The 25153-nt window shown below is 33.5% G+C and overlaps 3 protein-coding genes across 4 annotated transcripts; 1 reads left to right on the top strand and 2 right to left on the bottom strand.

Moving 5' to 3' along the window:
• Positions 1–342: 342 nt before the first annotated feature.
• LOC145583373 (putative E3 ubiquitin-protein ligase RF298) lies at positions 343–8903 on the bottom strand. Of its 2 annotated transcripts, none has more exons than XM_081640611.1 (3): positions 8753–8903; positions 6044–8186; positions 343–1056 (listed from the first exon to the last, which is right to left on the bottom strand). In XM_081640611.1, the coding sequence occupies exons 2-3, from the start codon at positions 8180–8182 to the stop codon at positions 514–516; spliced, it is 2682 nt and encodes an 893-aa protein (XP_081496737.1). In that variant the 5' UTR covers positions 8183–8186; positions 8753–8903; the 3' UTR covers positions 343–513. The 2 variants fall into 2 exon arrangements, with proteins under 2 accessions (XP_081496737.1, XP_081496738.1); XM_081640612.1 differs by lacking the exon at positions 343–1056 and adding an exon at positions 1064–1913.
• Positions 8904–12401: 3498 nt separating this feature from the next.
• On the top strand, positions 12402–14153 carry LOC145583374 (putative xyloglucan endotransglucosylase/hydrolase protein 16). Its single transcript, XM_081640613.1, has 3 exons — positions 12402–12734; positions 12934–13133; positions 13624–14153. The coding sequence occupies exons 1-3, from the start codon at positions 12447–12449 to the stop codon at positions 14018–14020; spliced, it is 885 nt and encodes a 294-aa protein (XP_081496739.1). The 5' UTR covers positions 12402–12446; the 3' UTR covers positions 14021–14153.
• Positions 14154–16753: 2600 nt separating this feature from the next.
• On the bottom strand, positions 16754–18267 carry LOC145583372 (xyloglucan endotransglucosylase protein 1-like). The gene is made up of 3 exons (XM_081640610.1): positions 17986–18267; positions 17633–17832; positions 16754–17278 (listed from the first exon to the last, which is right to left on the bottom strand). The coding sequence occupies exons 1-3, from the start codon at positions 18250–18252 to the stop codon at positions 16918–16920; spliced, it is 828 nt and encodes a 275-aa protein (XP_081496736.1). The 5' UTR covers positions 18253–18267; the 3' UTR covers positions 16754–16917.
• Between the last annotated feature and the right edge of the window lie 6886 nt (positions 18268–25153).

The raw sequence follows: 25153 nt of genomic DNA, 5'->3' as shown, positions 1-25153 counted from the left end.
ATATTCTTTCCGTTCTTTTTTGTTGGTTATAATTTTGCCAATTTTCTCTCGGATTCCAAACCTAATCCACACTTAGGAATGGAGGAAGTATTATATTTCTTGTCAAACTAGTGGTGAAAAAAAAGGAAAAGCGCTCTTTAGATATGACTTCTACTTTAAAGAGTAGCTTTTAATTTCTCACATTAAATTTACATAAATTGATATCGCCCTCAAATCCTAGATTTAAAAAACTGGATGACAAATTTGACTGAAAGAACATACATAATATAAACAAACCACCTCAGACCAGAAAACAGAAGAGGAAGCAGGCATCAATATAGACTGAAACTAATGCACAGGGTATAATCATCAATAATATAATGGACCCTTTCATTTCATTATGCAAGGCTGTATGGAGTACTGGTATAAGCTTTGTGAACTCAATCGTTCAAAATGTTGTGTATTTATTCAAAACATTTTGTCTCCGTTATTCAAAACACTCAAGAGCTCTATATTCAGGGAGAAGTATAGCGGTTAAGGGTGAGCAAAACGTACGCAGATGCGCCTAGATATGGGGCTCCTACATGAAGGGCAATCGTTCATGCCTTGCTTCTCATGGAGTTCATTGCACATTTTGCAAACCACCTGATGAGCACAGGGAAGAAAAACTACAGACATCTCTTCTGAGAGGCACATCACACACTCCCTTTCTCGTTTTACCCCTCCAACAGCAGTAAATTCTTGAAACCCGTTTGCAATTCTAGACTTGTGTGTGTCCCTGGATTCTTTAGCAGCAGGTGCACTTTGAGTGTCAGTGAGCCTGCTAGCAAAATTTCCATCAATGCCTCTCTTCATAGCTGCTATCTTTGATGAGTCGGTCTTCAGTCTTAACTGAGAAATTTCCTTCTCAAGCTTTTGGATATCTCCTTTATACTTCTGAAGATTAGCTTCTGATTTCAGTTTTATGGCATCCTCTTTAGATTTTGCAGATGCCTCAAGCTGTTCTCTTTCTTTTTTAATTGAGTTTGCTTGAGCGAGTAATTCTTCCTTTGCCTTCTCCTCCTGCTTCCACCTAGCCTGTAAATATTGTACACTCAGGCTATCAGAATTCAGAAAGCTCAAGGTAAAATTAATGATACATTGGAAGTATAAAACAAGAGATTTTAAGCAACAGAGAACATAACGACGGATACTAGGATTGTTGACTTCTCCAGATGATGATGTACTGAAAGATTCCTTTTGTGTTTGTCCATGTACGAAGCAAGTCCCTAGAAACATTCCATCTGAACAAGATCTGAAACCCAAAGGCTTCAAATTTCACCAGTAAAATACTAATCAAATCTAAGACTCGGTATTTACAATCACACAGATCCCTCCAAGAGCTGCAAACTTCTCAAACATATGCTGACAGAATGAAGTCAAGAAGCAGGGACATGTCTATTCTTCTAGACACAAGCACACTTTCCATAGCAAAGAATGTGAGGGGGATAATGGAGCCCAACAAGAGCATGAAGCTGCTAATGATGACAAGAGCAAAGAAACTTGTGCACATAGATTGCACTAATTATTAGATGACAAATGCATCTGCCAAGTGTCATGATGAATTGATTACATCAGCTTTGTTACACTAATCTGAAGATCTATAGAGCTTAACCAACTTTCAGGATACAGAACCAGAAAAACTCTTACAAAGCGTAAGCAATAGGAATGATTTCAGAGAGTGTCACAAGCAACACCATGCCTTTAGGAGCTAGGAACAAGTATGGAAGTGTATGTAGCAGCTTTGTTAGACTGGACGACTAAGAACTGGAACCCAAGATAGCCATATTGTAGTTTGCATGTTCCAGAATGTGGTTTGCAGAGGGAAAGGGGTTGGGTAATAATGCTCCCAGGCACAGATTTTCTAAATAGAATTGCTGATTTTTAACAGCGACCTGCACAAGTTACAACTCATTGGGTGATACCCTAGCAACAAAGGATTGAATTGCTGATTTTTAAGTGTATGTTTGCAGCTATTAGAGGAAATGCATATACTTACCACAGTCTTAATAAAGAATAGATGAATTGCTAATACAGATGAAAGATACAACTAAACAAGGGAAACCTTAAACTTATTTAATATACAATATCATACTTGAATTGATATGGAGCATTCATAGATTTATTAAAAATATGTGTAGCCTAAGAAAAAGCACAAAGCAATTATTGTTATTCTTCTAGAAACAATACTGTATTGAGATCTTTACCCATAACATTATTCGTTTCTATTAACATGTGTGCACAGTACATAAATCAACTCATAAGATGATAAGCAAGCATTACTGCATTAGTATCTGTATCCTTGGCTTCAATCAAGATAGTTCATGGTAATCACAGAGATGCAACAAATAGCACAAAAGAATACATTACACTTTCTTTGTTTTAAAGGGGAAGAAGCAGTAAACACAAAAAGTTTATGCCATTGGCATAAATTTTCAGTTATACTTGGCAATTACAACCACCTTCAGAGTGATACCTTCTGTGGATCTGCCTCTGTAGGTGATCTAAGAATATAAGAGACACTACAGAAACTTTTTTCAGAGATGAATGAAATCAACAGCGCATTAGATAGGCGTTAATATATTTACAAGGAAAGTCCTATATATGCCAAAGGGCACGTAAATTCTAGTTCACCCATAAATTTTTACTACCACCCACTACCACTCGTCTACTTGAGGTCTTGAGGGGCGGAAATGCAGAATTGGGTGGTAATGTAAGTTTGTACAGAAAGATGCATGTTCAAGGATGAGGTTGCACTACCATAGGGCATAGACATTAGCATGTACTTACCTTGCAATATTACATCTAATTTATATCCATTACTTTCATTTGTACCTACCTAGCAGGTTGTAAAGGCATGCTGCTACAATTTAGTACATGCATTACAGTAGTTACTTCACATAGAGATTTCTAAAGACTACTGAACTATAATTTAGAACATGTTTTCATACGGCTACATTTCTTTCAAAATGAATGGATGTTCTAAAATGCCACAAATATTTTCTAATCTTTACGGGGCAGACCCACCAGAAGGATCAGCTTCCTCTAGAACCACTTAAAAGCTATGCAACTATAGCATGTGTAAGTATCCAAGTGCAGCCTTTTATGAAAATTTCTATGGTTGGTCAGAAATGAAGTGTCAAATGTCCAAACCCATGTCAAGTACTTGAGGTAAAATGAAGTCCTAATAAACATAGCCCATCAACATCTCAGTTATGGACGTTCCTCGATTGTGTGAAATAAGAGTAGTACCAAAGGCAGCACCTTCTGATTTCATAATCCAAAATGGAAAATTGGCTATGGAGATTCCGTGCGGTCAGAAATTTATACGGACACGCAGGGGCTCGATAGGAAAGTCGTTTCGATCTAATCCATTCTTGGGGTCAAATAAAGACAAAGAGATTTAAAAGTTTCCTTTGCAAACATTTTCATAATGGGCAATACATATAAAACAAACACATAATGTGAATTAGATTATGAGACAAAAACGCGGTTTTGAACCGAAATAGTGAGATATCTGCATTGAAACTTCATTATCCACTGCAAAAATATCAAGATTGAGGAAAAAAGCATTTCATCCTCAAATAGTTGTCCAATATGATTAACTATATGCTTAAAGGCTTCCCTCAAAAAAATAAAAGCTTAAAGGCTTGATCCATGCAAAACTCATAACCTTCCAACATCAGGATGTATGATATTCGCCACACTAAACACCTCCTAGAGGGCCATGGTTATCAATAGTATACATAAAATTTGACCAGCTGAATAGGCAGATAAAGATAAGAGTTTCCAATAATATTTTTATAAAGCAAGCGAGGGCATACTTACTCCAAGCTGAAAGCCTGAAACTAGGAAAAGAAGATAGATGGCTTAGAAGGAGGATATTGTTATTGTTGGATATCAGAGATATTTTTTAAGTAGAATCTGTGAGCAACTACTTGCATCTGTTCCACTCTTGGAAACAATTACCTAAAAGGGTTAACCACCTTTTCGATGATTTTTGTCATAACTTTTGTCTACAGGTCTCTGCAACGAACTAGCGTGGTGCTGATAAATAAAATGGTCGGAAGGTTGATTTGGATAGATAAAGCTCGAAGCTTTCGTACAATCGTCAATGGCTTTAGGCCATCACTCTCCAAGACTCTCTAAACTTAATACTTTCTGCCTGCCTTCTCTATCCTAAACTACTACTATTTATACTACTACTACAAAGCATAAGATGGCAACAATGCCTTAATTACTTCTAGTACTACTCTTGTCTTCTTCCTATTTTTGCACACTACAAACAAATGGCCTAAGGAGGCCTGTCTGCCCTGCTGCTCCTCTGCCCTCTGTCTCTCTCTGCTTGCTGTTGTTGTTTGTCTCTGTTGTTGTTGTTGGTCTGCCCCTGCTGCTTGCTGTAGGTGGGTGTCACGGGTGGTGGTGGGAGTGGGTTCATTGCAGTCTCTTTCCCTAACTTTTTAAATTAGACTTGCTGAAATTGGTTGTTTAATTGATCAATTTTGCATTCAATATTTGAATTATTATTATTATTTTTTTTTTGAAACATATATAATTTATTGTTGGTAACAACCAAAAAAAGTAAAAAAAAAAAAAAAAAGGCACAAACTGAAAGACTAAAGCATGGGTTTTATCTGAACTATGAAAATAAATGAAAAAAGCCCGCCTTCATCAAACTCAAAACCCTTTGGATACTTTTAACTATATTAAACCTAATTCAGAATAATATTTCCAAAAATTTAAAACTTTAAACCTGAAATAATTAACAAGGAATAATATTTCCTGTTGTAAACCTAGTTGATCAAAATTTCAAGATGCTTAAATATTAGTTTATAATGAAAACAGAGTGAGAGAATGCATTGGATCTTGAGAGGAGTTTGAGGAGTTTTAGGCTAATGCGAAAATAAATGAGACGGATCCAGAAAAAAAAAAAAAAAAAAAAAAAAAGACGGAAAATCGTTAATGAACCAGATAGAGTAGGCCCAGAAATGGAATTAGTAACGGTTGCCATCAAAAGGTAGTGTAATCAAAGTGTATGACAAAGTTTGACAGTTATTTATTCAAGAAAACTTATGAGGTAGTGATTTTTAAAATGAACAACTATTAGGTAGTTCAGTGTCAGAAAAAGACGGATGATCAATGGATTGGGGCAGGATATTGTATCATTAAGGCGGAATGTCTTTCTAAGCATTGCAACTCAAGAAAACAAATCACCAACCAGGAGATGTGTTAGCAAATGGCTTTTCACAAACCACGAGTCCAAGTCTAGTATTTACTTCCTTAAATTCATTAAATGGATCTAAGAGAAGAAAAGAGGGGGGGAGGGGGAATAGAAGAATGGAAAAAAAAAACATTCAATGCAAATGTCAGATTGAACTCAAGAAGCTGGCTTGGTTACGGCAGGAAGAAAAACTGAATACCAGTTATTACTGCAGCAGCTAGAGCTAAAATTGGTGATTTACTACCCAGATAAGAACGCCAAAAGCCCTGTTCAGTTGTTCACTCATCTTGCCTTGTCAAGCTGCAGGCACATACCTTCTAACATGTATATATGTAATATAGACCTTGAACTACAAGGAAGAGATAATTATCTATGGTTAGTCATACTGAAGTAAGATTTACTTCAGCTTCTAAATTTTGTTTATCTATTGATTATTTCCCTTCATGGATATTAGTAGTATAGCTCATAAGTTAGAAAGTGTAATATGACAAATTTTCCAGAGAAGAGAAAGGGTGAACTAGTCAACTAAATGATTCAAGAGTGAAACATAAGCAGAGATCCCTGACTCCTAAACGGTCAACCTTTTGAACTAGTGCTGTACATCAAAGCATGAAATAGATTTTCAGTATTTGTGCTCACTGGCAATCACATGAACTTCAAGAATCCACCAACTTATTCTCATCCAGAATGTTTTATAGTATTAGAAGCAATGAGCCAATGAGCTAGCATTGGCCAGAAATTCTTTTACTCACACAAAAGAGAAGAAAACAAAATGCAGAAATCAAACAATGTAAACGAACATACCTCAAGCTGGTTATAGAGATCTTTAGCTTGTTCGAGTTCCTGTTGTAGCTGAGACAACTTACGTTTCTCGGTTGCAAGCTCCTCCTGGAAAATACTCTTCTGCTTTTCCCACGATTGAAACTTTATCAATGTCTTCTTCTCTCGCTTTGAGACCTCCTGACAACTTGCAGCAGACTCCACTGCACGTACCTTAGCATCTTCCATTTCCTGCCTGAGTGATGCGTTCTCCACCTTGAGTCTTCGTACAGCAGCATTTGCTAGGTCAACCTTTTCACTAGCCTTACCCAATGCATTCTCCATCTCAGAAAGCTTCTTCATAGTATTCTCCTCTAAACTTTGTTTCTCCTTTTTGAGCCGTTCCACTTCCTCTTTTTCTTGCCTCAAATTTCTGAGCTCAGCTTTGTCCTTACTCAGCCTCCGGGCAGCCTGCATTACCTTTTGGTTTGCCCACTCTGTCCATTCCTGAAGTTGGTGTTGTAATTCCCTAATCCTAGGCACCAACTTCATAATTACCTCATCTTTTTTATCCTGAGGTACCCACTGAGCTAGAGACTTATCATAGGGTATATCAGCAGCACTAGGGATAGAAGCCTCACTATTACAACTTTGATTCACTTGAGGAGGATTACTTTTTGCTGGTAGTGAAAGAGAAAGTTCAGTATCAGCAGCTGACACATCAGGCTTGGTTTTGGCCACTGATGTCGCTGAAGTATGATCCGTCTCAGATGACGAGGATACGGTACGTCGGGCTTCTACAGTAAATGAAGGTGAAGAGGAGGAAATTGTAGAACAGGCTGAAAAACTGAGGCTTCCATTTTCATGTGCCAATTCCAATCCCATTGCCATTGCTTTGCTTATCTTTAAGGAGGCACTCTTCATGTTAAGGGTAGCTGAATCAGACGTGGGTCTGATTCTTTTATCCAAGATGTAACCACTGAACTTTGCCGTTCTAAAAGTCCCTTTTGCCCCATAGGACCTGCAGCTTTTCTCTAGATGAATAGATTTTTGCCGAAGGATGGATTCTCTCTTTGAATTGCCAGAATGTGTCTTCCTGCTTGACACAGATTTTTCTTCCGGGGAAAGAGTATGTGATATACCTACAGCACTGAAAGGCTTATCTATGGAATTAGGTTGTGAGGAAGTTGAACGCTCTTTTGCTGGAGTTGTTCCTTTCGGAACGTTGGTATTCTTTGGTTTGGTGAGATTAGGAACTCCAGCAACTTTGTGCTTGCCAGTCTGATTTACATTGCTTGGAACTGCTTTAGAGGGACTAGGAAGACTCATCTCTACACTTTTAGACTCGGCTTTCAGATGGGAATGAGGGGGATTGGTTGAACTGTCATTTGGAGATCCTTCACTTATCAAGCTACTTAAGGGGTCACTATCCATGGCACAGGCATGTGACACATTCATGTCACATATTAGCAAACACCACATTGCATCTCCAGTGCTGAAGAAAGGTCTAACCTCTTGGAGTACACATACCAATTCTGCCAATACATACTTCTCCAGTTGCTGCAGATCCTCGAAACAATGCTCCCTTAAAGGACTTATATCTTGCCCATTCCTAAGAAATACCAAAGCATTGTCCACGATATTTGATACAGTATCTTTAGACCCGTAACAAAGACCAGACCTCAAAACAGCCCTGGTGGAAACGGCTTCGGTGTATCCATAAGAAACTATTTTCTTAATTGCACTCTTAAATATGGTATCAAGATTGCTCAAAACAAGCTCCTCCAGCTGAGTTTCAGTAAGATCACTCCAATCCGCATCTTGGAAGTCGTCATGTTCCTCTTCCTCTCTAGGATGACTAGAACCCACCTCAGAAGAACCCCCCAAAGAAGCACTTGACAATCCAAGGTCAAGTTTTAAATTGTCCGAATGGTCCTGACATACGCCACAAACATCACAAGGGCTAGGCGGATGTGCATGACTAGCTGCCATCTCAAATTTCTCAGCTGAGAATTCATAACTCGTCCCATCATTTGTAGTCGAGGGAGAGACCTTATGAGGGTCACTTGTAGGTGGATCAGCCCGAAATTTCCGCTTATTCCTACTTCCTTTCTCTTGAATAGACAATGTTGATAACTGACTACAACTACTAGTACTCGCTTTCGCTACCATTGATGCCATCATTCAGCTGCCAATTAACATAACCACCATATACCACAAACAAGTACATTTCATTAGATTTTAACATTTTATCCCGCCAATTGGTCCAAACCGATCCTTAACAATCAAATTACACACTTATACACTTTATCCAACAATCCCACTTAAATAAGCAAATGTAAAATCATTCCAAAACAACCAAAATAAATAAAATAAAAACCAACCAATTTTCATCAATAGAATCACTTCAATTTCCAGATAACAAACATCATCAATTAAACAATCTATCAGTAATTACTAACAAAACAATCAATTTAATCGATCTTCCAATAAAATAACAACAAAAATTACAAAGAGTCAATCTTTATTCCCAAGAAAATCAAACTAATTGATGATGCTCGAATTTCAACTGATTAAAGAAGCTGATTAACCAATTAACATCAAATGCAAAAAACCAAAAAAGGGAATCTTACCAATTCCGATTAAAACCCAAGAAAGAAAAAAGCATCAAAATCAATCAAACAACAGGAAAACGAAAGAAACCTATTGATTAACAGAGAAAAATAGAAAAAGGGTTGGGATTAAATTCACTACCAGATCAAAAGAGCGCAGCTAATTGACGAATAGATTGAGCAAAGTTTTGGTTGTTGTTGGTGGTGGTGGTGTGATTGAGGACCGCAAAAACAAAAGGTTTTTGGTGGCGAAGGAACAAAGTATTGAGACTTGAGAGCTTAGCAAAATGACCCCTTTTCCTATATTGTTATTGTTAATGTTAATGTTAATGTTAATGTTAATGTTAATGCTCTTTCTCTTCTCCTAATTTTGCCAATAAAAATAATTGTGATTTTTTTTCCCTTAATCTTTATGATTTATTTCCTTAAAATTTTAATCCTTAGAGGTCCTATCCATGCATATAAAATGTATTAGTGATTTATTATGATTTCGATGCGCTGAACATGACTCATAAAATATATATAGGGTTGGTTAGACACAAAAAAAGTGACATGAACATGAGTTAGGCTTAGGCATGACATGACAGTGATGACACGTTTTTCTGCATGTTGGATTTGACTTTTCTTTAGAATGACAAAGCCCGACATGACAAAACATGCTACAACAAGTGAATTTGGTTTAGGCTCGCAACCATGATTCAACATAGCCTACAATCATCATTATGGTTCTATGAGCTCGAGTCATGCTAACCCACCATTTGAAAACTTTTTAGCATGACATATATAGCATGTAGCTATCGATTAGAGTTGTAAGTTAAGCCTAGCCAACCCCATAGTACATAAGCTCGGCACAAGACATGATTCAACATAGTCCACAAACATTATTATGGTTCTTACATTTTAATAATTATAGTAATTGATTGATATAAAAGCTTGAATATGTGTTTCAATTTGGATGCTATGGTGTAAGCAAAGGCTTAATTGGGTTGTACTCTCGTTTGTGTGAAATCAACATCAAGTAAGTGACTAGCATTAATTGAAGTTAGATCATTATGAATGTGAACTAAAATTCTCTCTCTTTGGGGCTATGGTGTAATGAAAGCTTAACTAAGTTGGTACATGAGTAAGTTATAGTAAGGCAAATTACTTAACCAATTAGTGAAAATATTCAGATTAGTCAAAGCTTAATGTATGAGTTGATCGTGCAATTACAAATATGAAATGGCCTGGCCTAGTGATTGATGATTATTATATAATGCATGTAGTATTTTGATAAATGTAAGAGTTTAAATCTATTTGACCCCAAATTAATTTTTCATAAGTATTTAGTTAAGCCTAATTGGAATTAATCACAACATTAAAGAATAATAGCTAACAATCATCTCTTGATACTCAAATTAAGAAAACCCCAGTTGGAGAATGAATTATGTCATTGGTTTGTTTTGGGGCTTTGTGGCTCTTTGATTCTGTTCAATCATAAATTCAACAAGAGTTTTATGAGTTATTAATTCCAAATAACCTTTTGATGTTGCCTATAAGCAACATAGTAGGTGCTAAAACTCTCATTCGTCCTCTAGCTTTTCCAAGAAATATCATGTTATGCCTCAAAATGAATGGTATAAATCACTTGCGCTTTGAATTTCATTCTTTGAATCTCAAAATATGTCACTATAGTCTTATCAAAGAATATTACAAGAATTTGTTCAATTTAAAAAAGTTGGTCCAATTCTCATTGTTGATAGAAAGTCGACGTTTACTCATACAATAGATACGAATCATGCCTTATTATTATATTATTTCTTCCTTTTTAGTTTCTTTTAAATAAGGAAATTATGTTATTAATGTGATATTTTACATTCATTACTATAAAATTGTTAGCTCATCGCCTCATCATAAAATTTGATAAATCAAAGTTGAAATTTTAGGATGAGCTAGTGTATGCGAATATTTAATTAGAAAGTAGGTGTAGACAAAAACTTTGAGTTTTAATGGGGGTGGGGAGGATTGATGGAGGAGTATGAAAGTTTTCATTCAAATCAATTGGCAAATACTTCAAGTTAAAGATGGGCATCGTGCCGTGCCAAGTTTTGGCACACCCCAGCCCATGGCACGGCATGACCCACGTGCCTAGCGGGCCGGGCCAACCCGATTATATATATATATATACATATATATATATATATATTTAAAAAAATCGATATATAATTTTTTTTTTAACAACTTAAGTTTATATAAATAATTTTATTAATTTAGCAAAAAATAATAATACATATAATTAAAAAAATTTACGAGTGCGATAAGTCGATAACACAAAAAATTAATGAATAACTTATTTTATTATATGCCGGTAGTCGGTACGATAAATCAATAATACAAAAAATTAATGATAATTAAAAATCGTACAATAATTGGTGGGTTGTGCCACGTGCCGGGCTGGTGGGTCGTGCCAACGTGCCGCCCGCCGTGCTCGTGCCGATTTTCAATTTTTTTGTCCACGGCACGGCCCACGCCCCACAAGTGGGCCGTCGTGCTGTGCCGGAATCGTGCCGGGCTCGTGCCGCCCACGTGCCGGTTGCCCATCTTTACTTCAAGTATTGATTAACCTTGGAGAGTTGTATATGGACTTATAAAGCACCAAAAAATGAGTATTGAGCCAATATGGATTTGGGTAAAAGCCCAATCATATATGGGAGGCCCATATATAGGAAATTAAGATTAAGGCATTGGACTTTAATTTGCTTCAAACTCCTTCTTTGATTTTCTACCTTTGGGATCTTATTAACCAATGGTCTACAGTATTGACACATTCAATTGTTACAAAAAAAAAAAAAAAAAAAAATGTTACAAATTATCCTTAAAAAAAGAAAAAGGTGTGTGTCTGAAACAAATGCACACTAATATTGTTTATGTTAGTGTAAATGGAATCCTCTAGCTGAGATCTTCAAGAAATTAATAAACATTATCTTTTAATCTCAAACCGTTTTAATAGTCCTTATAATAGATTAATATAACATAATTGACACAAAATTAGCCTTGTTTTTAAGAGAGATTGATATATACACCCGAGTACACCGTATATCAACTCATGAGTATTTTGTTTTCATTTTGATGATTTTTTTCATGTAATCATCAAATGAAGAGCAAAAACTAACATTGGGTTAGTTGGGTATACGGTGCATCTGGGTATATATAACAAATTCCATGTTTTTTAATAGTCATGTCATCTCAATACATCCTCACCTGCCATAGTGCCGCTTAATTAAGTACTAATATATTAGAATAATTCAATCATAAATCATCACTACTTTATTTTTCTAAATGGGCTATACAAGTGATTGTGCATATATACTATTATCAATCAATCAAAACCTAAATCTCATAAATAGAGTCGACTATATGAACCAAAGTGATGATGTGCCATGCATTGCATAGTGATTGTATATACTACTATATTGGTATTTTTTTGTTATAGACTTTATAGTAATTTTAATGTGCCATGTATAGTTGGATTCCATCCATAAATTAATAAAATACTAAAAAATGATCATAAATTAACTTTGTAATTATGTAAAAGAGACCTTTACCCTACAAACACACCATGGCAATAATAATGAAAACTACACTACAAATCATGTAACGACTACTTTTAGTACATAGCCAGCTAATTCTAACCATTTTTCCACTAGGTGTTTCTCTCGTCACCTTTCGGCGTTATTCCTCTCTCTCTCTCTCTATATATATATAGCTTTGTCTTTCCATTAATATAATTCCATAATTTAATCTTACTAATTCATGATAAATCATCACACATTAAATCATTACTTCATTAATTAAGCATGAAAATTTCATCATTTAAGCTACTAACCATGCTTAAGTTACTTGTTTTGAGTGTACTTGCTTTCACTTGTAGTGCTTATGCAAGCAGCTTCAATGCAGTGTTTGAAAGAACTTTTGGTGATCATAGAGTTCGGACTTTTGGCCAAGGTGACCAATCTCTTTCCCTCTCCTTGGATAAATATTCCGGATCCGGGTTTCGATCCAAGAAGGAGTATGTGTTCGGGAGGTTTGATATGCAATTGAAACTTGTTCCTGGTGATTCTGCTGGCACTGTTACTACTCTTTATGTAAGCTATTTTCTCGCTCATTTTTATGCAGTTCATTTTCGTATTAGCAACCTAATCGTACATTGTCAAATACACATACATCACACTAATTATGTTAGAGATATGAGATATAAATATATAATATCACAAAATAAGTTTATGTTAAGGTATAAGTTAAATTTTCCTGATTATATTGTGAATTTTTATTGTATGTATGTAGTTGTCATCTGATCAAACCACGGGTACACACGATGAGATCGATTTTGAGTTCTTGGGGAATGTAAGTGGACAACCTTACACTCTCCACACCAATGTGTTTAGCCAAGGGAAAGGCAAAAGGGAGCAGCAATTCCATCTTTGGTTTGATCCCACCAAGAACTTCCACACTTACTCTATCGTTTGGAACTCAAAACTCATCATGTAAGTTATACAAAACACTCGAAGTGACGAAGTACCAAATATATATAATCTTGCCATAATATAAACCACATCTAAATTTTGTATACATTTTTCACTAATTATGTAGAATTAAAGTGTCTAATTTTGAAACAAAAAATGTACCATGTACGTGAAGTCATGTTTTATTATTTAGGCACGGTTTAAGTATTGGGAGACAAACCATAGAGTTAAAATTTAAACTTTTTTTTTTTCAATAATCCAGCTAGTAGGTGTGCTCATATAGTCATATCACTCGTATGCATGCATAACATTATTATTATGTTACTTTCGCATTGTACTCACATGTCTTATAAAAAAGAAAATACACTATATATATATATATATATATATATATATATATATATATATATATATATATATATATATAACATTTAAGTGTTTAATCAATTGTCTTTTAACTATATATATTTGATAACTTATAAATATCTTAAATTTAAATTGAATTCTTTAGGTTCTTGGTTGATGAAACACCACTAAGAGTATTCAGGAACCACGAGGATATCGGAGTTCCTTTTCCAAAGAACCAACCCATGAGGATGTTCTCTAGCCTATGGAACGCTGATGATTGGGCTACCCAAGGTGGTTTGGTTAAGACAGATTGGTCCAAGGCCCCCTTCACGGCCTACTATCGTAACTTCAACATCGACAGTGCCACCCCTAGAGCGGACGCTACAATGTCAACCAATGGGAAAACAACACTTGGTGCATGGAGAACTCATGATCTCAATGCATGGGGTAGAAGGAGATTGAGATGGGTTCAAAAATACTTCATGATATATGACTATTGTGCAGATATGAAGCGTTTCTCTCAAGGTTATCCTGCTGAATGCAAGCATTCACGAATTTAGATTAGCAAAGAGCTAATATGAGGTTCAGAGAGTACGCACTATCTTTGTCCAGATTTTAAGTGTCACTTTAATAGTTCAAATTTTACTTTTAAAGTGATGGTTTATTTAAAGGGATATAGTATATAATGTTTGATCGATGTTGTATTACTTTTCATTCATCAAATGAAATAAATTATAATTATTCTTTTTAATTCAATGAATGTGTTGTCTTCACGTATGTAGCTAGCTTTAATAATTCAGTGACTTTCCTAGGGTATTTTAATTGTTAAGATTTATAACTTTATTAATTTATTGACTTCCTTACTTGCACATACATTACATTAACAATAATCTAATAATCTTTTATATATTACTCCAGGTCAACAAGTAACGGTGAGTCGTGATTCGTCAAGTCAACGAGGTAATTGCATGCACGTAAAGATCACAATTATAGTTATTAATGGTATAAAATATATTAACGAAAACTTATTTTATGAGTAGTTTAGCTGAAGACTATATATAGTCCTAATGAATCAAGGTTTGGTAGATGACTTTAGTCAATATTCAAACTTCAGTCCACCAGCTGCTTCAATTGTAAATAAAGAAAGTGTTGGAGTATTAGAGACCTATTACTCTATTAGGTTGGTTTCTCTCATAGCTATAGGATAGTTACCACAGAATTTAATTTTAATATCGGTTTTAATATTATTTTAATTTTAAAAGGGTAATAATATCTTGGTATATTATATATTTAAAAAAAACATACATACATAGTACACTGTACCAATCACCACCTTAATATATATCAATATTAAGGATTATTATCAATACATACAAAGCCTAAGCTAGTGTCGATTTATGTGGGTGGATAACGTTAATGGATTGATGCAATGAAATAAATAAAGGATGAAATAAATTTCTGATTAGAACTGAGAAAACCTATTTTAATCTATGTTGAATATGAATGAGTGATATGGATAAATAATAGTTCTATTATTATAAATATAATATAGTTATAATGCTTAATCATGAAGAAATGATCCAAAGACAGAATAGAAACCATGTGAAATGATGAAGATACAAAATAAATAAATAAATAAAGAGACAAAATGGAGTTGCAAGGTTAAGAATTATGAATTGGGATTATACAACATAGCTCACATGGTTCGTCTAGGATACCTCATATAGTCATATAGATGCAATTGGTGACTTTATTCAAGAATATTTGACTCATGCAATGCATCATATTACATCGCATGCATTAAAGAGTTGCATGTTAGCCTTGATTTAATTTATTGCTATGCTTTTCGAGGTCAATCTTTCCACATTTTCTGCCAAAGATTCCGACTTGTAGTATATGAGATTTGCGACATTGCTACATACAAGTAGATAACCCGGCTTGTTACGAGGACTCGCTCCCCCGTTCCTAATTGATTGTCTTATTTGATTTTTCAATAGATTGCAATGTTTACAAATTGAAATTCAAAAATAATGTATAGAATTGTAATTTTCAAATAAGCTATATAATTTTATACTTAGTTGTATTGTTTTGACTTTCAATAATAAGCTATATAATTCTACAATACATTAGGAGTGACTTATATTGGATAAGTTTCTTGTAACAACTAATACAACCGTTTTATCTATAAAAATTACTCCATATGTAACTTCTTTATTATTATTATTATTATTATTATTATTATTATTATTATTATTATTATTATTATTATTGTTTTATTTTTTATTTTTTATTTATTTTTTATTTTTTTGGCATTGTATGTATAGTTATTAAATTGTTACGAAAACAAAAAGTAGATGTGAATATGTAAAGGTATACACTGCTATATGATGGATTGATGGAAGGAGTGAAAAAAATTACTTTAAAATTAAAGTGTTGCATTGCATTATATTGTCATTCACTCATTATTATCTATTTGTAATAGAAAAATAGAAAACACTCTTTTAAGATATAAAAAATAAAAATATAAATTCAAGAAGATAAGAGATTGGATATAATTATAATTTACCAAGCCTTAAACAAAATTTCATACTCTTGCAAGTTTATGATCTTTCATTCCACTTGAAAATCCTTTCTTTGTGCATGATGTTTAATGAGGAACATAAGAATATAGGGTCTGTCAAAATAATAATATAAAACAAAGTACTTCGTGTAATATGTATAGCGGATAATAAAAGTCATTAATTAAAGATTCTCATTATTATCTTTAATTTCAAAAGTAATTTAAACTCTTTCTCTAGAGAGATGACTTGTGGCATATTATATTTATTTTTTTATAGATATTTTTTATATATGGCCCAAAAAGCTAGCTAAGCATATACTTTATGTTTCTCAAACTACTACAATTAATTAGTAAAATAAGAAAATTTTGATTTTTTTAAAGGATCTTACTAACGAATGTCCTCGAGGCGTTGGATAAACATTTAAAATACTACCAAGAGTGGTATAAATTTGGGAAAGTATGACAAAATCACGCGTCGATCGGTGTAATTAATGTTCATTTTAATTTAATCTTTTTACTTTTAGCTAGCTTATCCAACGCTTGCGGGGCGTTCGTTAGCTTTTGCCTTTTTTAAAACAACAGTAACCAGTGTCTAACTTTACTATATTTGCATCAATTGGTCAATGCAAATTCCTCTGTTTCAACAACTTAGGCAAAAAAAAAAGTCTCTTGTATGTCACAAAATCAAACAAGGATGGCCACTATTCTTGACTTTCCATAAAATCAATGCATATAGAAGAATATAATTATTATTTTTATTATAAGAATTGAAAATACAAGAACAAATTTGAGTTAAATTCATATGAAATTACAATGGCCTAGTGTATAACAATAGAAAAGTAACAATAGTAACAATGATATATTGTTAATAATAATAATAATCCCTTTTGAACCCTTCTAATTAAACTTGGCATGCTTGCATTCAGGAGGGAAACTTGAGGAAAATCGCTTCCAATCTGTGCAATAGTTGTAGATCATGTAATTCTTTTGAACCCACCTCAATCTCCTCCTAGATTGAGCATTAAGATCATGATTTCTATATGCACCATTTGGTGAGGTATCGATGTTGAAGTTGCGATAATGGGCTACAAAGGGTGCCTTAGACCAATCTATCTTCTCCAATCCACCTCGTGTTGCCCAATCGTCGGCTTCCCAAAGACTAGCATGGATTTTCTGGGCTTGGTTCTTTGGGAAGAATGTAATCCCATGATTCTCGTAGTTCCTGAATACTCTTAAAGGCGTTTCATCAACCAAGAACCTGCATTCAAATATAAAAATGAGTTAAGACGTGTTTTATTACTATCAATTTATCAAAGCCTTAATTTCATAAGTAGAGTTGGCTACATGAACTAAAAATGTAAAATACAAGGGACCCTTCTATCACAAAATGGGATTAATGATCAACACCCACCCACTAAGGGGGAATATGGAAGGACTAACCATCCTTTCACTCCTTGACCCTTATACACATATAATCCCATGATTGTTCATATACAAGTATATTTTATTTTAATTTTACATCTTTATATCATCAAAGATTATTAGGTCTTGTTGTGTATGACACATCAATAAATAATTAAAGAAACAATTTCATGTGTCCTATTATACTTACATGATGAGTTTTGGGTTCCAAACAATAGAATAGGTGTGGAAGGCCTTAGATGGGTCAAACCAAAGGTGAAACTGTTGCTCCCTGCTTCCTTGCCCTTGGCTAAACACATTGGTATGGATAGTGTAAGGCTGTCCGGACACATTCCCTAAGAACTCGAAATCGATCTCGTCGTGTCTTCCGGTGCTTTGATCAGATGTCAACTGCGAACCATAATGCCAAGAATGAAAAAATTAATTAAATCATCCGCCATCAATATAAATAAAGTGACAGATATTTTAAGTGACAGATAATATAAAATAAGGAGTACAGTCTAGATAGACGACTAGACAACATAACAAGTAAAACGGACTTACATAAAGAGTAGTGACGGTACCAGCAGAGTTACCCTCAACAAATTTCATTTGCATATCTAACCTTCCATACAAGTATTCCCTCTTAGACCGGAACCCGGATCCCGAATACTGGTCTAAGGAGAGTGACAAGTCCCGGCCAGCCATATTAACCCTATTATCACCAAATGTGGGTTCAAACTCATCGCGAAAGTTGCCTCCTGCACCATAAACCCTAGAGCTTAACATAAGAGCAACAACAACAAGAAGAAGCATCTTTTCATGGCCCATAATTATATGGTTTTTTTTTTTCCCTAGAAGGGAAAAAGGACTAAATATGAAGAACTAAAAGAAGTGATTATTTGAGAGATTATATGATATAATAGTTGTGTGAAGAATATGGTATACAAGGGTACGTATATATATATATAGGGTGAATATAATAGTTTGGACCGTTGGTTATAAAAAATAGATAAAATTGTTGTAAACCGTTAATGGATCACATGGAAGGTGACGCGATAGTAGTTTCCTAGGTGAGTGTAACACGGAGAGCATCAGAAGCGTTACCAACTGTAGATTTGCTGTGGGCATTGGTTGTCCAATTCTTTATTTGGCTATGTCTTCATCATCTAGCTCTTTCTAAATTATTTTTTGAAATGGTGTACTGATTTTTTTTAGATTATTTAACAATAATGTGTAATAAATAAAGTGTACACAAGTTATCTCTTTGTTACTTTACGACTGAAATGAATGTCTTATCCAAATTATCCTATTATTTTTTGCAATCACATAGTAATTTTATTTTACGAGTACCTTTAATCATTAATATCATTCTTTCTGTTGAAAAAATATATATACATCCAATAAAACTAATTGATAAGATCTCGTAAGATGGTGTTATCAATATACAAATTGTTATACACAATTAATATTTTCAAAGTTTGACCACAAGACATGTCACATAGTCAAAAAAAAAAAAAAAAAAAAAAAAAAGAATCAACGGAGTATGTAATATGGTCTACTTTTAGCTTGACATTTATTCCATGTTTCCATCCTTTCACTAGTGAGTAGCTCAGGCGTTGCCCCGGGTTGCGACTGTTGTAGAAGTTCAACCAAGAAATTTTGTTAAAGGCTTTTTAAAACTGAAATCATCGTTGTCAAACCAAAATTGAGTTATTATGTGATTGTCTTTTTTTTTCTTTTTTTTTTAATCGAATCTCGTGGTTTGCATTTATATAAAAGTTTTTACATATTAATAATATAGTTAATATGAGCTTAGATGGTTAAGTAGTCACCTTTGATATATAAGGTTAAGGGTTCGAATCTTCTTGGGCATCGCACAGGATACAAAACTAGTATTAGTATAGATTGGATCAATTATTTCATCTCACAATTATTATACGGCAAATTTAATTAAAGAAAGGCATACTCTATTATTTATACGCATAATATTAACTATGTACCTAAAGAACACAACATTATGATAAAAAAAACGAATATTTCCTTTTTTTTCATGTAATTGTAAAATGATAAAGTATCATATCTCCTTCGTTTATTCATAATGACATTTCTATACATATGCACCTACGTCTCTTCGAGAACACAATAAGTATTTCACATATACATGGTCATACTCCAAGCTCAAAATCCTTGTAAAAAAATAATAATTTCAGAATTAACATTGGAAATTGAAGGTGTTAAATTACAAAATAGAAATTCATATACTAGTAAATTGATAATATAAGGTAGTGTAATAAAATATCGATATTATAGTTGGTTTTGACAAATGTTTGTCTTGGTCTAGTTGGTCGGTGACCTTATACTAGTTAACGGTCCAATTATCCTAGAAGTGTTGTTGATATCTGAAATTCATGTGAAGATGTCCTAAGTTTTCAGGCACCGAAATATGGTCCATTATTTCACAATATATTACGCTACATATTTGTTTCCTAGTGTTTGAAATTTACTCCTTTGAAGCTTCAGTAATTGACGTTAAGTTAGTTGAATTGAGACTCACTTTTTTGACACCTTATTGTCTTGCTGTTTATTTATTTCAATAATCAATCTTAGGCCGTAATTCACGGCTATAAATACACAATCTATATCTTTATTTTCTTGTCTAATTACCACAGAGTAGTTAGTGTTACATTGATTTATGTACTTACTATATATGCTTTACCAAATAAATTTGATCTAGTGAAAAAGTTAGTACTCATATCAGCTTACCATCAAGAGAGTGTGGGATCAAACCTCACGGAGGTACTTTGAGGTGGGAATTCTCTTGCCAATAACCTAGTTCAATAATTCAGGCTGAATCGGGTTGACCTGTGAAAGATTACAATCTAATAAAACCTTTCTCCTTACAACTAAATATGCTCGTTTTCAACTTTACATGCAAGGTGAATGAATGTAGAAAAATGGGTATATAGAGTCAGTATAGAGATACAAACGGGTGCTTATAATGAAAAATGCAAATAGGAGAAATGGTGAATTTGGAATGGGTACAAATTATGGGGTAATGAAGGTTATTGTGTTTGCAAAAGTAAAACATATTTTTCCTAATATGGGTAGTGAGCTTTAGAACTTATTATATATTTTTAATATAAGTATATATTAAGATAAATAGAATAAGGAGCCTTATTTTTCTAAAATGATAGAAAATAATTGTCGAGGGAAAAAAAATTCCTACAATTACCAAATATCCTCATAATTGCCAATCTAATAATACAAGAGAATACAAGTTTATATAGTGATTTCGATATTTGTTTATCAAATGACACTATAGTAAATATATTAATAATTTTTTTATTAAGCGCATGCCTCATATATAGTTAATATTGAGCAGATAAAGTTGTTGATTATTTATAAAAATGTCATTTGATAAACAAAATAATTTGATGAACTGGGTTAAGCTCAAATAATACTCTCCCGTTTTTTGTTTTTTTTTTTTTTTTTCCTTTCCATTTCCATTAGTAGAATTATTTATTAAGAAAAATTCAGTAGTAGACCTAGTAGTAAGAGCAAACAAGATACATTAAATGTTCACTTACAGCCTGCAAAAACATTGAACATACATAGAGTACATAGCACCACACAAATAAGATTGCATTAAAAATAGAAGAAGAAATCAGAAGATGAAATTTGCCAAGGAAATCTGGTTCAGTTCTGTTATACATGGTTGGTTTGTATTAAAAGCATATGCATCACTGCCAAATTAAACAAACTAGGCAATATTTTTGTAGAGTCGGCTCTTGGTTGGTCTATGACTAAATTCAGGGGTGATAATTGAGCGAGGTGAGAGTTGCTTAAACTGGGCTTGTTTGAGCAACTCTAATGACAAGTTAATTGTAGTTTGTCATGTCACATAAATATTTAAACTAATTATCTTTCTAGCTAATTTGAGTCCCAATAGCTAGCTATTAGCTTAGTATTTAAATTAATAATTTATTGTTTTCATCTTAATTACTTTTTTTTTGAAATCAATACATTAATAAAAAGCCATTCGGGTTCTACAAATGAAATCTAAATTAACAAATACATAAAATTAAATCAAATTAGGGTTTTCTTCATCAAAGCTACGATCGTTGAAAAGATCTTGAACTGTGGTACATCTCTCACACACATCGCTGGAATATACAGCCTTTTCAGAGAGACGGTCTAACGGTTTGTTGTAGCCTTAAGGATGATCGATTTTCATCTGATTCACTTGAATGCATTTGAAAATTTGACAACCATTGCGATCGATCCCAAACAAATCTTTACCAAAGAACTGACAATAGGGCAAAAGATGATTACTTTTTTTTTATAAACCCTAACACACAAACAAAGCCTAAACATAAACAAACAACTAAACTAACAAAAACTTACGACTCCACCATAGGGAGACACTCCACTGTAGGGAGACAAACGAATATCTACATTACATGTGTAGATTTATTGAAACCTAAATTGCAAAACTAAATAAAATTACTAATTTACTTTTAGCATTTTCTTTTTGACAAGTTTTTTTCAAGCAAATTAGCTTGGGCTAGTTAGTTGCATATTGTAGCTCTAATGGTCAAGCTAGTTGCTAAAGACTATTTAAAATTGCAAGTACGTCCTTTATTACAACCATTGGAGTTGCTCTAAACACTTTTTATTTGAACACGATTTGGGGATTGAGCTATCTTTGTTAAGCTTAAATTATTTCAATTTTAAATTACCATAAAACTATTATTGAGTTAATCATTTTTTACCTTCTCACTAATTTTGTTTTTTTTTTAATTATTATTTTTTAAATACAAGGTAGATCTTATAATTGGTATGAGCAAAGTAGAAAAAATAAATAGTTTTTAGAAAACTTCAAGCTTGTACACTAGCTTCCTCAAATCGACACGCTAAAATTTTGTGTCAACCTCAAATAGTTCACGAACAGAGTTGGGTTTTTTTTTTTTAATTTTATTATTATTATTATTTAGGGGGGGAAATCTTAGCAAATTAAATTGAAAAAACCTGACTTTTTATTTCTAATTTCATATTGTAGTGTTTTCATTAATAAAATGTCATCAAAAGACACTTACATATAATTTCTAAGAAATCAAAAAATTCTAATATAAGTACATAATACCTTAAAACTAAATAAATTGTAGATTTGATAAACAATCGTCTTAGTAAAAAATTCATCTGAAGCAATACAATATATGAGTTCGCACTGATTCTGCTTGATTAAAATTCATTGATGCGTTGTCGTTTGAGTGAAAATACTCTTGTGGTCCTCCGGATTCTTATACAGATTATGAAACCGTAGATCTTCGATTCTTGCCATACAAACATAAAAAGAAAATAAACTCAAGACAAAAATCATCATCTGAAGGATGAGATTTATTTATTGAAAGCAATTAAAAGGTATTTTGGGTTTACCATCGGTAAGAGAACCAGTGAAAGCTCTTACAAAGATTCATAACAGAGACCTAGAAGAAAATGGATGGTAGCTAGAGATGGAGAGAAAAGGGAGAAGAGAAAAGGAAAACCTTCAAAAAAAATTGAAAAAACCTAGCAATAAAGGCTATGAAAGCCCATCCAAGAGAGAAACCCTAGAGGGAACAAAAAAAAAAAACCTCTCAAGGAGAAAACGTAGAGGGAACCAGTTAATACTGTATTAAAATAATAGGATTAATCCATTTTGTAGATTTGTAGTGTTGGAGTTGAGAATCAAATTCATCTTCTTTCTTTTTTTTTTTTTTTTTTTTTTTTTTTTTTTTTGGGTTGGAAATAATTTTAACAATCATTTTTAGACCTTCATTTTTTCCTTTCCCTACTTTTAAAGTTTATGTATGAATTAGTCCATTTGAATAGCCTAACCAAGCTTTATTAGTTTCTGGTTTCAAAAAAAAAAAACGCTTTATTAGTTTCTAAATTTAATTTACAATTTCACAAGGTCATAACATTAATGTAAATATTTACAAGTACATAATTACATGGAGCACGAAACATTAGTAACTAAATAACATTAACGGAGTATTTAGTTAAAAATTGGTCCCAAGCAAGTTCAATGCTATTGATTTCAGTGCAGTGGCCTACAACTTTGACTTCTTGAGCCTTAAATTGCCATATATCATCCAAATACTTTGTATAAAATATGGATTTAATTCATAGCTAGACAATAACTAACTAGGAAAGTAATCAAATAGTTGATACTTGGTAGGAAACTCACTATCTCATTTTGAGATCACAAATTCGAGCCTCATTATTTATGTTTGGGTGTAAGGGATTTTCTTACCTTTTTCCTTTACTCTCTGAAGCATTAACTTACATGTATCATATTGATTGTAAAGTTAAACATAATCGTTTACATTATTAGCCGTGAGCTTAATTTGAATTTTTTCATTTGAATTTTGTTGATCTAAACTTAATTATTAGCCGTGAGCTTAATTTGAATTTTTTTTCTTTTATTGAGCTTCACTGAACTTGTTTGAAGTGCAGAGTAACTGATATAGAGTACTTGTTCTAGTTGTGAATTAATCTCGGTCAATTCTTCTTTTTTTTTTTTTTTTTAACTTGACTTGCCAAAACTTATGTTTTTGACTTTAGTTTTGTTACACCTGTAAATGTGTTTGGGCTAGCCCATATCATAAAGAAGGTCGCTGAAAGCCCACCATGTGAAATAGCCCAAAACCAAAAAAGGAGGTAGAAAGTCAACCATGTGACCCAACCCAAAACCAACAAACAATAGCATTTACAATTGATGTTCAGGGTAAAAATTACCCCAACAATCCCATAGTGACACGTGCGTGGCCTAATCAAAGGGCGACACGTGTCCCTATAGGAAGATGACACGTATACAATCCCTATAAAGAGCACCTGAAAAAGAGATAAAATGACCTCCTTACATTAGGAGACCCAAATCCTGAGAAAGCCGCAAAACGACAAACCTATCAGGACACGTGTCCAACCCTGATTGCTCCGCCAATCAGAGCACGTCATTCCAGGGTAATAACCCTAAAGGGGCACAATTCCCCACCCTTATAAATACCCAAATCATTTACGATGAGAGGGGTGGATTGTGACATAACATTCAATAGAACATTAAAACAACTCCAACTTCTCTCTACTTTCTCTCTCTAGCCTTTCCGTTTTCCGGTTACTAACTTGACCGTCGGAGGTGAATATTCCGATAACGGGATATTCGTGTTTTCAGGTGTTCGGGTCGTCTATCCAGAGAGCGCGACCAGTGTCCCAGGGGAAATCACAAAATTACCCGAAACAATTGAGAGTCATAAGAATGAGGGAAAAGGGTAAAGAATCTCCACACAATGTGCTTCTAATGAAAACTAAACTTCCAATTTTAAAGTTAGAAAGTACAAATTTTTCCACTAAACTAAACTTCACATGACTAAATAAAGCAAATAAAGTTAGCAATTGTTATAGACTTTAATGTTTGTGTAAGCTATTTTGAGTTGAATAATGTATAATCTCTTGTTTGGATTCCTTTGATGGTACGTAGTTTAATCAAAAGTTAATAATTGGTACATTAACGAGTGTTTGTATGTAAAGACAATAACCACTAAAGGTGTATTTCCAAGGCACTTTAAAACCCAAGCGCTGTAGAGAATGTCGTTTGCAAGTTTTTATTTGTGCTTGTACCTAAATCAATTCGGGGTAAATAAAAATATAGGGTCTTTTCTCTTCAGCTTAATTTTAGTTCAGCTTTAAT

Source organism: Chenopodium album, chromosome 15 (assembly GCF_948465745.1).
Source record: "Chenopodium album chromosome 15, dcCheAlbu1.1, whole genome shotgun sequence".
Lineage (NCBI taxonomy): Eukaryota > Viridiplantae > Streptophyta > Magnoliopsida > Caryophyllales > Amaranthaceae > Chenopodium > Chenopodium album.
The sequence above is the reverse complement of the archived record's forward strand: the minus strand, read 5'-3'. Positions and strand labels throughout refer to the sequence as shown.

Coding starts and splice junctions, on each gene's coding strand:
- LOC145583372 (XM_081640610.1), bottom strand. CDS start 18,252: ATGGGCCATGAAAAGATGCTTCTTCTTGTTGTTGTTGCTCTTATGTTA. Junction 17,833..17,985: donor GTACCGTCACTACTCTTTAT/GTAAGTCCGTTT, acceptor TATGGTTCGCAG/TTGACATCTGATCAAAGCAC. Junction 17,279..17,632: donor TGGAACCCAAAACTCATCAT/GTAAGTATAATA, acceptor ATTTGAATGCAG/GTTCTTGGTTGATGAAACGC.
- LOC145583374 (XM_081640613.1), top strand. CDS start 12,447: ATGAAAATTTCATCATTTAAGCTACTAACCATGCTTAAGTTACTTGTT. Junction 12,735..12,933: donor GCACTGTTACTACTCTTTAT/GTAAGCTATTTT, acceptor GTATGTATGTAG/TTGTCATCTGATCAAACCAC. Junction 13,134..13,623: donor TGGAACTCAAAACTCATCAT/GTAAGTTATACA, acceptor TGAATTCTTTAG/GTTCTTGGTTGATGAAACAC.
- LOC145583373 (XM_081640611.1), bottom strand. CDS start 8,182: ATGATGGCATCAATGGTAGCGAAAGCGAGTACTAGTAGTTGTAGTCAG. Junction 1,057..6,043: donor ATCTCTATAACCAGCTTGAG/GTATGTTCGTTT, acceptor CAATATTTACAG/GCTAGGTGGAAGCAGGAGGA.